General features: G+C 45.9%; 1 protein-coding gene across 1 annotated transcript; it reads right to left on the bottom strand.

Annotated features, from left to right (window-relative positions):
* Window positions 1–3,458: 3,458 nt before the first annotated feature.
* Window positions 3,459–11,531, bottom strand: LOC136790489 (uncharacterized). The gene is made up of 9 exons (XM_066994637.1): window positions 10,483–11,531; window positions 9,289–9,573; window positions 8,944–9,100; window positions 8,185–8,342; window positions 7,191–7,322; window positions 6,720–6,827; window positions 6,447–6,519; window positions 5,673–5,806; window positions 3,459–5,367 (listed from the first exon to the last, which is right to left on the bottom strand). The coding sequence occupies exons 1-9, from the start codon at window positions 10,531–10,533 to the stop codon at window positions 4,795–4,797; spliced, it is 1,671 nt and encodes a 556-aa protein (XP_066850738.1). The 5' UTR covers window positions 10,534–11,531; the 3' UTR covers window positions 3,459–4,794.
* Window positions 11,532–13,069: the final 1,538 nt, after the last annotated feature.

Here is a 13,069-nt window from a genome sequence, read left to right as displayed (position 1 = left end):
CCATTTTATGATGCCACAAAAGTACAAGGGCAGAAGCAGAGAAAGCTAAGGACTGTAGATTTAAAGTAGAGAGTTAACATTTGGCAGTTAGGTACCTTCCTTTGGAAAAGGATCAGGGAGATCAAGGTGACTTAATCAAAAAAGTGATTACTTAGATGAAAATATCAAGGAAAACGCAGATGTCAATACTAAGAAAGGAAAGAAGTCTAATTTAATGGAACAACTCTTTGGAAGTAGCACCAGTACCGTCCTCCTTTCTAGAAGTAAAGACGTGACACCTTTTGACATAGACTGGGAGTTTAGTAATACTCTTCTTGTTGATAAAAACAGTAAAGTCAAAGTAAAAGAAGACAATGATCTTTCCAGTGAAAGAAGAAACCTAAACAGACACAGTCTGCAACGAACTACACTCAAGCCAGGAGTTAAAACCTGCCTTACGCTAGGTCTGGCTGGGATGGAATTAACTTTCCCTGGAGCAGCCCATACAGTGCTGTGTTCTGCAATTGTAGCTCAAAGAGCACTGGTATCACACCAGTGTTTTGTCTATTAGTGAGCAATACTGGCACCGCATCAAGACTCCCTCCAAGCCCCAAGAGCCAGCAGGCTGGGGGTGGGCAAGTGACGGGGAGGGGACATCACCGGTGCAGCTGACCTAAACTGACCAAAGGGATATTCCATGCCATGTGATTTCACACTCAGCAATAAAAGGTGGGAAAGGGGAAGGAGGCGGGGGGGGCTCTTGTTGTGGAAGCGTCTGCCCTCCTGAAAAACCACCACGCATATTGAGGCCCTGCTTCCCAGGACGTGGCTGAACAGCCCCCATTGATGGGAAGTAGAACCACAAAAAGATGAACCACAAAAAATGATGGGAGAAATTCCTGCCTTCTAGCATAGAAAGATTATTATAATTTGATTAATTGCTTTAATGGGATACGCAGGGAGATGGTTCCTGCTGCAGGCCAACTGGTCTTCCACTTCTGGTCCCCAGGAGAGTGGTCATCAAACAAAATTCTCTGAGGATCATCCAACAAAGATGTTCAGATGTCAGGACACACTTGACATAGGAAATAGGAAATTTTAAGAAAAAAGATTTTTTTCTCTTTGCGGAAGTACAGATGAAAAGGTTTTTTTTGGGGGGGGGATCATAGTAGATAATCTGTAACGCAAGAAAAGAGATTTGAGTTGGAGGAGGAGAACTTGGGATGCCCTTCACAACTCTGAAGTGAAGCCTGAAGAAGACTACAGTAGTAAGAACAATGAACTGGGAAATGCTACAAAGGATTGACCATTTTTCTCATATCTGTGGTGTCTTTGCACTAGCTAAGGAGTAAAAAAAAGTGATTTTTCAGAACCCTCATAAACGCTGTGCTTCTAATGATGCTTTGCTTGTTGCATATATATCTAAGGAGGTGAACTGCAAATCTATAATGCTTCCAGAATGGGGCTGCTTGGAGAGGATGTGCTTCAGCTACCTGGTAGCCTCAGGCTCATTGCTGGTGCTGAGGCAGAAGGTCTAATGCAGCCAGCCCAGAGCCCATTAGCTTTGCCAGGGGATCCGAAAGAATATCTGGTCTGGCATGGTAGGAGTAGGAATTCAATCAGGAAAGTGTCTTGCGGCAAGTGGCTACAAGAGCCCCAGCAGGGCTTTCCTGGATACTTGTGCACCAGAGTGCTCAGGGTGAGCCTTTACTATTCAAGAGAATTATAATAAACTCCGCATAGTGCTCTAAAGCCAAGACTAGAAAGAATCAAGCTGCCGATTGCAGGAAGGGAGGTTTTGTTCCCTGAGCTGCACGGCTTCGCTAAGTGTGACCTGTTCGTGTTCTGACATGAGAAATTTCAGCCTGAGAGATGCCCTGGGTGACTGCTCACTTAGAAAATTCCCCCTCCCCTTTTTTTTTTGGGGGGGGGGGGAACACCAAATTTAACATGGTCTCCTGTTCCAAATTGTCTCTTTGATTATCTGCAAAGTCTTGATGTCGGCAGGAGGAGAACAGCTGCATCAGCGTGTGCTGTCAGCCAGGACTCGGGGCTGCAGGGACTTGCTGGGATGCCTCTGCAAGGCATGGCTCACTGGGGTAACCACTGACATGGTTTGCATGAGGCTGTCAGATAACATAACTGCAGTCATTTCTCTCTAAACTGCCTTCACCTCCTCTACTCCCCACCTGTTTCTTTCCTCATGCTGGAGCTCCCTACCAGCAGTGCCACGCTGTTTCTTCTCGCCTGATGGAAGCAATGTTGCAGCAGAGTAGGAAGGCCTCGTATGAAAGGGAGGTGGTCTTACTTCAAAAGTGGTTTCCCTTCCACTCCTCACCCACACATGAGCACTAACATGGATGTACTCAAGTGCTCTGGCCAGCGGCCTGGCACCAAGACACTTGTACCTGGTTGGCCTGGTCAGGGGTCCTTGCGGCAGCCCAGAGCACAAGGCTTGCCTGCTCTGAAGTCCTCCTCGCGTCTGCTGTTGGCTGCTTGGGCTGGGGAGGGTTTGCAAGTGCCTTTCCTGCTCTTACTGCTTCTCCTCTGAGAGTCATTAGGGTTTTCTCACTGTCCATTCTCATCTCCTCTGAGCTGCCAAGTGCTCCAAGCTGATCTTTATCTTCCCACCATCACCCCTTAGTGGCTTACATTTTTCTTTTACCCTGGGTATCGGCTGCCCCCGGTATTCCAAGCAACCACAAAAAGCTGCACGTTGCTCTGAGAGGATCTTGAATTCTCGTGAAACTAAACCCTGAACTGCCTGTGTGAACCAAGCACCAAGCCCTGGCAATAATTCTTATTTAGCCAGCAATCATTACTTTGTTTGCTTGGTACCCATTTTTCTTTGTCTCATAAACTATCTTCTAGAATAACAGCAATGATGTCCAGGTTTTAGTGAAAATTTTGCCTCAGCGTGCTCTCTAATCCTGTTGGCTTCACAGCACCCATGTGAACACCCTGAGAAAATGAGAGGTACAGAAGGTCTTCTCTGAGTCCCACCGGCTGCTGACAGAATTTAGACCAGAAGTGTCCATATTCTCACTCATAGCATGGCACCACTCCACTCCCATGTGCGTATAGGCATCCTCTATCCAAATCTCAGATATTTGAATGCAAAGGCTTTCAACTAATGATCAGTCCTGGAATGAACTGCAAGATGGATTTTTTTTTTTTTTCTGTCAAGGAAATGCACAAACCTCGGATGAAAGTCTTCTTCTTAAGAATACTCTAATGTCTTCAGAAAAAAATGAAATAAAATAAAATAAAATAAAATAAAATAAAATAAAATAAAATTAAAATAAAATAAAATAAAATAAAATGAAATAAAATAAAATAAAATAAAATAAAATAAAATAAAATAAAATAAAATAAAATAAAATAAAATAAAATAAAATAAAATAAAATAAAATAAAATAAAATAAAATAAAATATATTGTCTTGGAGTTTGTTTGCTTCCAGTGAATACACTGTATATGCTGTCACAGGATGCAGTTTTGCTTTAGTTGTTAAGCATCCTCGTGACACTACGCCTTCAATCCAGGGGAAAAAAGCACGAGTAACATTTACAACATTCACTGAAAATATTTAATTCAATGCTATATTGATATTTCTATCTTCTCCTCAATTATAAGGTACACTCTGAGATCTAGAGTTCATCCAAAACCTAATCCAGTAAATCCTCACTTTAACGAGTGGTAATCACAAAACCTGGGAATAATTGTCCTGATTTTCTGAGGAGCATAGTATTGCGGTGCGTACTGAATTCAAAGTAAGATTAATCTTCCTGGGCAGCAGATTGTTGTTATCCTGACATAATGGCAGCCCATATATAAGACCTGCAGATTGGTACTTTGGAGATCCAGAGCTCTTCCCCTGACTGTGATTTTTACAGTTTTTCTTTTCAGACATGCCTTTGCCAAAGAAAGATGCTAGAAGACTGCTGAGACGCCTAGGAATCACCGAATCACTGAATGTTAGGGATTGGAAGGGACCTTGGAAGATCGTCTGGTCCAATGCCCCTGCCGGAGCAGGAGCAGCTAGATCAGGTCACACAGGATCGCGTCCAGGCAGGTTTTGAGTGTCTCTGGAGAAGGAAACTCCACAACCCTCCTTTGGGTAGCCTGTTCTCGTGCTCGGTCACCCTCACCATAAAAAAGTTTTGTCTCACATTTAAGTGGAACCTCCTATGTTCCAGCTTACACCCATTGCCCCTTGTCCTATCATTAGATGTCACCGAGAAGAGCCTAGCTCCGTCCTCCTGACACTCTCCCTTTACATATTTATAAACGTTAATAAGGTCACCTCTGAGTCTCCTCTTCTCTAACTAAAGAGACCCAGCTCCCTCAGCCTTTCCTCGAAAGGGAGATGCTCCACTCCCTTAATCATCCTCGTGGCTCTGTGCTGGACTCTCTCAAGCAGTTCCCTGTCCTTCTTGAACTGGGGGGCCCAGAACTGGACGCAATATTGCAGATGTGGTCTCACTAGGGCAGAGTAGAGGGGGAGGAGAACCTCTCTCGACCTACTAACCACAGCCCTGCTAATACACCCCAGGATGCCATTGGCCTTCTTGGCCACAAGGGCACAGTGCTGGCTCATGGTCAGCCGGCTCTCCACCAGGACGCCCACGTCCCTTTCCCCTTTGCTGCTCTCCAGCAGGGCAGTCCCCAACTTATCCTGGTGTCTGGGGTTGTTCTTGCCCCGATGCAGGGCTCTACACTTGCCCTCGTTATATTTCATGAAGTTTCTCCCCGCCTGATGCTCCAACCTGTTGAGACAGGCAGCAAAAGTTCAGACAAGTCTGTTAGTTTTGAGTCACTTCATCTCTTTATTGTCAACTTGTTGTGCATTACTGCACAACACAGAGACTGTGACGCTTGCGTCTTTGTTCTTCAGGCCGGATTCTGTTGTTTTGAACCCTTGCGCATCCTCCACCAGAAAAGCAGCCCCTTCCTGGTTTGGACGCCTTTGAGAATGGTGTAGGTTCCTGTGGATGTCGTTGATGGCCTTAATTCTGGAAGCCGCACAATTGCTTCTGCTTTTGGGTTGTCTCAGTGGCTCCCTCATCTGCGGCTCCCCAGGCTTAGGGAGCATCTCGTCTGAATAGGTGGCGCCTCTTTGAACCTTTGCATTTTCTTGTGCACATACACTTAGAACTGGCAGCCCAGCAGCTCCTTGGTGACGTGGCCGTCTTACAGAATGTGCATGGCTCTTGATGATTGCATTCATGGCTCTCATTCTGGCAAGAGCAGACGGCATGGTGCTTTTGGGCTGGTGCAGTGCTTCGCTCGGCAGTGCCAGTGGAATTGCCTGGTCCAGATAGCCCTCGACATTTTGACGCTTGTCTTCGTTTTTCCTCAAGTTGAGAATTTCTGTGCATCTGAGGAACTGGTGACAGAAAACATAGCCTTTTAGAGACTGAAAGCAGGGAAAGAAGAGGCTTCCTTCATCAGAGAAGGAAAGGAAAAGCAGAAGCGTGTGAGTTCAACTTTCAGTTGTGTTTGTCATGTAGTAGAAGTACTTGCTGAATTACAGGTTGTACTAAATACCACCTTGTGTGCCCGTCATTGCTAAGCTCCGTATATTCCTACTGCTTTCACAGGTTGCATTTTCAGTTGCAACTACATTGTAAAAATAGAAATTCAGACTGTATTTGACAGACTGATGTCTACTCTTACTATAAAGGCACAGACCTTGCCATCTGGTACAGATGTTGCAGTCTCTCTGTCTATGGGAACAGCGTTTTCCTCTGCTGTCCTTTCCGTCTGATGGTCACAAACCTCTGTGGAAGTGGTTGGGACCTCCACGTCCACAGCTGCATTGCTTACTGCAATGGAAAGAATAATAATTACTGTTATTATTAAAAAAAAAAAAAAAGTAAATGAACAACGGACAATATGAAGAGAAGAAATACATAGGAAATGGATGGAAGAAGTGTTGAGGGACACATTATCTATGGCCTGCTGTTTTGCCGTACCTGAATTGCCTGAATGTCAGGGCTCGCACAGGACTGAGGTCTTTGTGTTAACCAAACGCGTGAATTCTAATACCAGGACTAGACTGCGGAAGCAGCACCTCAGCACCGTGATCGTGCTCTCCAGGCCTGTTCCGCTTGGCTATAAATTGAGCTTTTATCATCCACAGTTTCGGCTATACAGGGGCAAGGGTTTTCGTGTGTCTTCAGACATCTCTTAAAATGCCCCGCTCTTTCCAGCAGCTCAGCACAAATTTGAAGCTACCTCCTTCTGCCAAACTCCTCTCTGTGTACCAGCACGGAAACCTGTTTCTTAGGTCCCACTGAGACCAATGAATGTGCTTAGCTGAGGAAGGAGGCACTGAACAACTTGGAGCAATGTCCTGTATCTGTATCCTAAAAGCAGCCCCACGTTTGTGCCAGTAAAGACGGTTGCCAAGAACTTGGTTTGTCGTGCTCCTTTGGGAGCCATTACTCTCAAGCCACTTCTTACCTGCTTCATCAGTATGCCGGGTGAGTGTAGAAGCCCCGTTTGTCTCTGGAGTCACTTGCTCCCCGAGAGAAACCTGTGCACAAAACCTTCACGTTACTGCGGGATTTAGTGCAACATGGAAGAATACTCCATATTTCGGCTGCTGTCTTTGAAACATCACAGAGAAGTCTGAGTGGGAAGCCCCATTCATTACCACATCCAAACAACCCTGTCTAGGACACTGTTTTAAAACCATACCTGCCAAATGATATAATTGTTAATTGACAAAGTTACCTCTTTGCTTTGAAAGGCTTCTAGTGGGGCTTCTTTGGAGCTCGTCGCACTGCACTCAGCTTCCCTGGTGCTGCTTGATAGTGGGAGCTGAGTGGTACTTGAGGTCTCCTGAAAACAAATACAAAGAATCACATAATTAACAGTAATCTGGATTTGTGTTTCTGCCTGTGAAGGGCTGTCACAAATCAGTTCTATTTTAAGAGGTGTTAAGCCCAAATGGTTCCTTTATGGCAGTGTACCGTGATGATTTAGGGGATTACGAGCACCACAAGGAACCCATGTGATGAGAAGTTTGAACCGTTAAAGTTAGGTGAGGCTCGAGGAGGGCGAGTTGAAAAGAAAATGGGGTGCAAATTTTTCCAGGGACACCGGGAATGGTGAATCCTGGAATCAAGCAAATAATGTTATTTTCCTCTCGAGCTCTTTAACAGGGGAAACCTAATTTGTTAGTATTCAAAATGCCATTGTTACCTCTGCAGCTTTGTGCTGGTGCTGGGAGTGAGCGAAGGTGGTCATTGAAGGGGTCATCTGCCCATTCTCAAAGTGTTTCCTCACTGCAGCCAGGCCGCCGGGCACAGTGCAGGACTTGATTTCCTCTGAGGTCTAGAGTGATCAAATAAGGCCAGGTGTTTTCCATTTGCAGTAAGAACATACCATCCATTTCAACAAGTAAGGGCAAGGTGTTATAGGGTGTAAATGAAGCAGTTCATATGTTCTCAACACAGTTCGGTTGGGTCAGGCTTCCTCCAGTTCTTCCTTTTGGGGAGAGAGAGCTAACAGCACCATTGCTGGCAGTGTTGGGAGGAGGGAATTGGAACCTTCTTGGCCCAAAGAACCGCAGGAATCTGTTCCAAATACACAAGGGCAATTAGGAAATCAAGAAGCCAGTGGGCAGGAATTGCGGTGGTTTGAAAACACCTGGACTCTGAAGGCGAGCGTGGCTGTTGGCTGCTTCCCTCAGGTGGCTTCTGGGCTACCTGAGCACCCATAGCTGAGCTGTTTTATCATGCGGTACTTTCAAAGTCTTCAGTTCGAGCAGCAAGAGCTCTGAAGTCACTGTGCTCCTGAATAGGATTTTATTATTTGGCGATAGAGAATAGTTGTTGTGGTAAGGAAACTGCCTTGTTTTGTCATCATAGGATAACCGTGTTGCTGATCTCTCTCTCACCCATGATCCTCATACATGAAGTTCAGGCAAAGGTGGACTGAAAGGAAGAGCACTTCCATGAAGCAATGGGGATTGTCCAAAAGACCAAAGGCATCTAGCGTGAAAAACCTCATTTGGTAGAGAGAGAGACTGATGGATGACTATGTTTGCTCTGTAGGTTTCCTAATTTGGGATTTAAATTTTGATCCACCCTATGATCCACCTGATAGCTTGCTTGTAGAAATAAAGATGGTTACGATCTGTCCCTGGGCAAAGCAAACGTAGAATTAAGAAGATATTGAGACATTGGTATCTTACATTGGCAAAGCGGTTGCTGTTCTCTGCCTTTGACACCGCAGCCTGATACAGAGCCATTTTGTCTTTCAAGGAGACATTCTCCTGGAATTCCGTCAGTGTATTGCCGGTGTTGGGAGGGCTGTCTTCTGGAAGTCCTCCTACAGCTTTGCAGCCACCCACTGCAACCACAAAGAGACGTCATAGTTGGGGAGAGGGAGATGGGTGCATGTGTTTCAAAGCTTGAAAGAAAAGCAGTAAGCAAAACAAACAGTATTGCCAACATTTTGCCAACTGTGTCGTACTTTTACTTTAGAACACATAAAGTACGGAGCATTTAATTTGTGGAAACCAGAATGCCTTTAACTAATAAAAGTTAACGCATTGTTACCAAAGCAACAAGTTGCTAAATCCAACCTATCTTCACCAAAGAAGAAAATGAAGATACCACTTTTTCGTAATTGATGAATGCTGCCCATAGTTTTGATATCATATTTGTAATCTGGGCTGTCTTCATCAAAAGTTATCTTCTCAAAACATAAGACACCATTCTGTTGTGTTTTGTTCAAAAAGTATTTAATGGGCATCAGGCACTCCTCCGTAATGCAAAAGACAAAATGGAGAAGGCTGGAAAGCTTGTTTTGCATTGAGAAGAACACCACGTTCTCTCCCTGGGCGGCCTGGGGGCTGCCCTGATGAGGTGAGTGTGCTTGCCCCTTGTCACCTCAGAGATGGAGCGCATTGAACTAAAGGGAGAAATCCGATCCAAGTGGTAAGGCTAACCTTCAGTGTTGGTGGTCTGTCCATTGCCTGAGGACATCTTCTCAAAGATTGCCCTCCCCCGTTTCACGCTGGACACTTCCATCAGAGAAATGTCCGTCTGGCTCCCAGGCTGAGTGGCCAGTGCTGGTGGCAGTGAGCTTTTGCCACTTTCCGCTTCCTGTTGGAAGACACGGAGGGGATGTGAGCTAGAAGCTACTGGGAGGAGCCAGGTAGGGCTTTCAGGGGGCAGAAAGGATATGAAGAGGCAGCAGATTGGAAGGGGGTGCTGTTCTGGCAGTAGTGTTCTCCAAGTCCTCAGTGAGAGCGCGGGAATCCTTTTCAGCTGCGGAACCTGCGTGCACTCACCTTCCTGCCACCCAGGGTCTCAAAGTGGCTCTGCAGCTCCTTGACAGAGATGGGGAAGGTCTCAGTCCGGCGAGGGCCACCCAGGGTGACGTCCGCCCTCCCGCTGTCTGCCGCGGCTTCCTCCACGGTGCTGCCTGGGCTGGCTTTCTCTGGTGCCAGGGACCGTGGGGCTGGCAGGCGTTGGAAGGCCAGGCTAGGTGTCAGAGCACTGGCGGACTCCCATCTCTTCATGAGGAGCTTCACAGAGCTCTTCTGCACGGTCAAGTCGGGCAGCTCCATCGCGCCCTGCCAATGCAACGGGTACCTCATGACATAGCTTGTATTTCAGACCAGGGTTTGAGTGGTTTGCAGTATTTCATGGGGGAGGAAGAAGCACAGGAGAAGCGCTAGGTTTCTGCAACCCAAGGGTACTCATGAAGGAAATTCCCCTGGGACATGTGCACTTGTCAGCAAAGAATTTGACTTTAGGCCTCATCCTGACTTTAAGCCACTTTTGCCGCCTGCTCATGGCCGCTTAAATCACTACAGAATGCTGAGGGCAATTCATTCTTAAGTCAAATACTTGGTGAAGACTGCACGTCTGACACTGTCAGGGCCTTGAATCGTTTCCCAGGCTTCGTAGAACCTTCTTAGCCCTTATGAAAATGCAGGAAGAAAATTGGGGGAATACGAAAACCCAAAGAGGTATGGAGCTGGGCTTCAATGGCCTTTAGCATTTCATGCCGCCTTTGCCGACTGTACTTCCTAACTTTTGCTGGCCACTTCTAAAGTTATCATGCTTAAAACGTGCCAGAGGAAGGCACAAACTAAGGGCTTGGCTGCTTTTTGTTCGATGGCCATGCTGGGCAGGAAGGCAGAGGGTTGCGAGAGAGAGAACCAGAAGCTGCTTCAGTTCTTCCCTCTGTCTGGTGACTAATATTCACTGGCCACGGTACTAGAGGATCTCTTCTCCACTAAAGACTCCCTGAAAGTGCACGTGAGAGCTAGCTGCACGCTTCTGACACTGTCACTGGAAGAGCGTGCAGTTTTTCTTCTGCAGGTAAGCAGAGCCACAAGTATCTGAAGCATTTCATTTTTTTTTTTCTTTTGCTCCCTCTCACCCATTTATCACATGAAGAGTATCAGGCTTTGCGCTAGACCACCTACGTCCAAAAAAATGCACAAACTTGTGTATTCGTAAGGAGCTAATCTTACCGCTTGGCTCTTCTCAGTTGAATTTTCCTTTTGTGACTCTGCTGCACACATTGCGTGCCTGTTGAAAGGAAGGCAAATTTAAACATTCTCTTATTCACTGGTCTCATTTGACTAATGAATGTGAAGCTAGATCGACAGTTCACAGTATGCATTGGAGAAAAGCCTCATCCTACCTCGTCCGTCACAATCTCACTTCCAAGAAGTGATGGCCGCAGGAAGAGGCGCCGCCTTTTAACCTGCCTGTCTGCATTGTGAGCACACAGTCAGTCCACAGTGTCCAGGTTACCGTCTCCATGTGTGGGCATACGGAAACCAAGGCAACCAAGCCGGCCTCCTGGCTTTCCTTACCCCAACAGACCCACCAGAGAGTCCTCGGAATCTGCTGAGATTCTGTTGGTGGTGGTGCACAACCTCTCCCAGAAAGAACTTGGTGTCCTTAGGGACAAGTTCTTGGGCAGACCGTTGTGGTAGATAATAAATGCCCTCAAACAGAGAGACCATTGGTTTTTCATTTTTATTCTCCGTTACTCAGCTAACTTCAAATTCTCTCTTAGAGCTAACTGGCAGAATTGTTTGACTAGCTCTGGCATGCCGTGCTTGGTTTTCTTTCATTCACTCATGCTGGTGTTTTTTGTGTGTGTTTTTTTTGATACCTAAGAGAAATATCAAAATGTTGGGTAATTTACCCTTGGGGGTGTTCTCTCTTCCTGTAGTATGGAGGAGACTTCTGACTCTCAGGCTACAGCTCTTTGGCCAACAAAACCTTTGAAGGACTCTCTAGTAAGCCAACCCATTTTATGATGCCACAAAAGTACAAGGGCAGAAGCAGAGAAAGCTAAGGACTGTAGATTTAAAGTAGAGAGTTAACATTTGGCAGTTAGGTACCTTCCTTTGGAAAAGGATCAGGGAGATCAAGGTGACTTAATCAAAAAAGTGATTACTTAGATGAAAATATCAAGGAAAACGCAGATGTCAATACTAAGAAAGGAAAGAAGTCTAATTTAATGGAACAACTCTTTGGAAGTAGCACCAGTACCGTCCTCCTTTCTAGAAGTAAAGATGTGACACCTTTTGACATAGACTGGGAGTTTAGTAATACTCTTCTTGTTGATAAAAACAGTAAAGTCAAAGTAAAAGAAGACAATGATCTTTCCAGTGAAAGAAGAAACCTAAACAGACACAGTCTGCAACGAACTACACTCAAGCCAGGAGTTAAAACCTGCCTTACGCTAGGTCTGGCTGGGATGGAATTAACTTTCCCTGGAGCAGCCCATACAGTGCTGTGTTCTGCAATTGTAGCTCAAAGAGCACTGGTATCACACCAGTGTTTTGTCTATTAGTGAGCAATACTGGCACCGCATCAAGACTCCCTCCAAGCCCCAAGAGCCAGCAGGCTGGGGGTGGGCAAGTGACGGGGAGGGGACATCACCGGTGCAGCTGACCTAAACTGACCAAAGGGATATTCCATGCCATGTGATTTCACACTCAGCAATAAAAGGTGGGAAAGGGGAAGGAGGCGGGGGGGGCTCTTGTTGTGGAAGCGTCTGCCCTCCTGAAAAACCACCACGCATATTGAGGCCCTGCTTCCCAGGACGTGGCTGAACAGCCCCCATTGATGGGAAGTAGAACCACAAAAAGATGAACCACAAAAAATGATGGGAGAAATTCCTGCCTTCTAGCATAGAAAGATTATTATAATTTGATTAATTGCTTTAATGGGATACGCAGGGAGATGGTTCCTGCTGCAGGCCAACTGGTCTTCCACTTCTGGTCCCCAGGAGAGTGGTCATCAAACAAAATTCTCTGAGGATCATCCAACAAAGATGTTCAGATGTCAGGACACACTTGACATAGGAAATAGGAAATTTTAAGAAAAAAGATTTTTTTCTCTTTGCGGAAGTACAGATGAAAAGGTTTTTTTTGGGGGGGGGATCATAGTAGATAATCTGTAACGCAAGAAAAGAGATTTGAGTTGGAGGAGGAGAACTTGGGATGCCCTTCACAACTCTGAAGTGAAGCCTGAAGAAGACTACAGTAGTAAGAACAATGAACTGGGAAATGCTACAAAGGATTGACCATTTTTCTCATATCTGTGGTGTCTTTGCACTAGCTAAGGAGTAAAAAAAAGTGATTTTTCAGAACCCTCATAAACGCTGTGCTTCTAATGATGCTTTGCTTGTTGCATATATATCTAAGGAGGTGAACTGCAAATCTATAATGCTTCCAGAATGGGGCTGCTTGGAGAGGATGTGCTTCAGCTACCTGGTAGCCTCAGGCTCATTGCTGGTGCTGAGGCAGAAGGTCTAATGCAGCCAGCCCAGAGCCCATTAGCTTTGCCAGGGGATCCGAAAGAATATCTGGTCTGGCATGGTAGGAGTAGGAATTCAATCAGGAAAGTGTCTTGCGGCAAGTGGCTACAAGAGCCCCAGCAGGGCTTTCCTGGATACTTGTGCACCAGAGTGCTCAGGGTGAGCCTTTACTATTCAAGAGAATTATAATAAACTCCGCATAGTGCTCTAAAGCCAAGACTAGAAAGAATCAAGCTGCCGATTGCAGGAAGGGAGGTTTTGTTCCCTGAGCTGCACGG

Source organism: Anser cygnoides, chromosome 3, assembly GCF_040182565.1.
Source record: "Anser cygnoides isolate HZ-2024a breed goose chromosome 3, Taihu_goose_T2T_genome, whole genome shotgun sequence".
Taxonomy (NCBI): domain Eukaryota; kingdom Metazoa; phylum Chordata; class Aves; order Anseriformes; family Anatidae; genus Anser; species Anser cygnoides.
This window is presented reverse-complemented; position numbering and strand designations above follow the sequence as displayed.

Bases quoted from the DNA above. Each gene is read 5' to 3' on its own strand.
- LOC136790489 (XM_066994637.1), bottom strand. From the start codon at position 10,533: ATGTGTGCAGCAGAGTCACAAAAGGAAAATTCAACTGAGAAGAGCCAA. The intron at 5,807-6,446 runs GTAAGAAGTGGC...TTTCCATTGCAG, and splicing joins CCGGCATACTGATGAAGCAG to TAAGCAATGCAGCTGTGGAC. The intron at 5,368-5,672 runs GTCTGTGCCTTT...TTCTGTCACCAG, and splicing joins CATCTGTACCAGATGGCAAG to TTCCTCAGATGCACAGAAAT.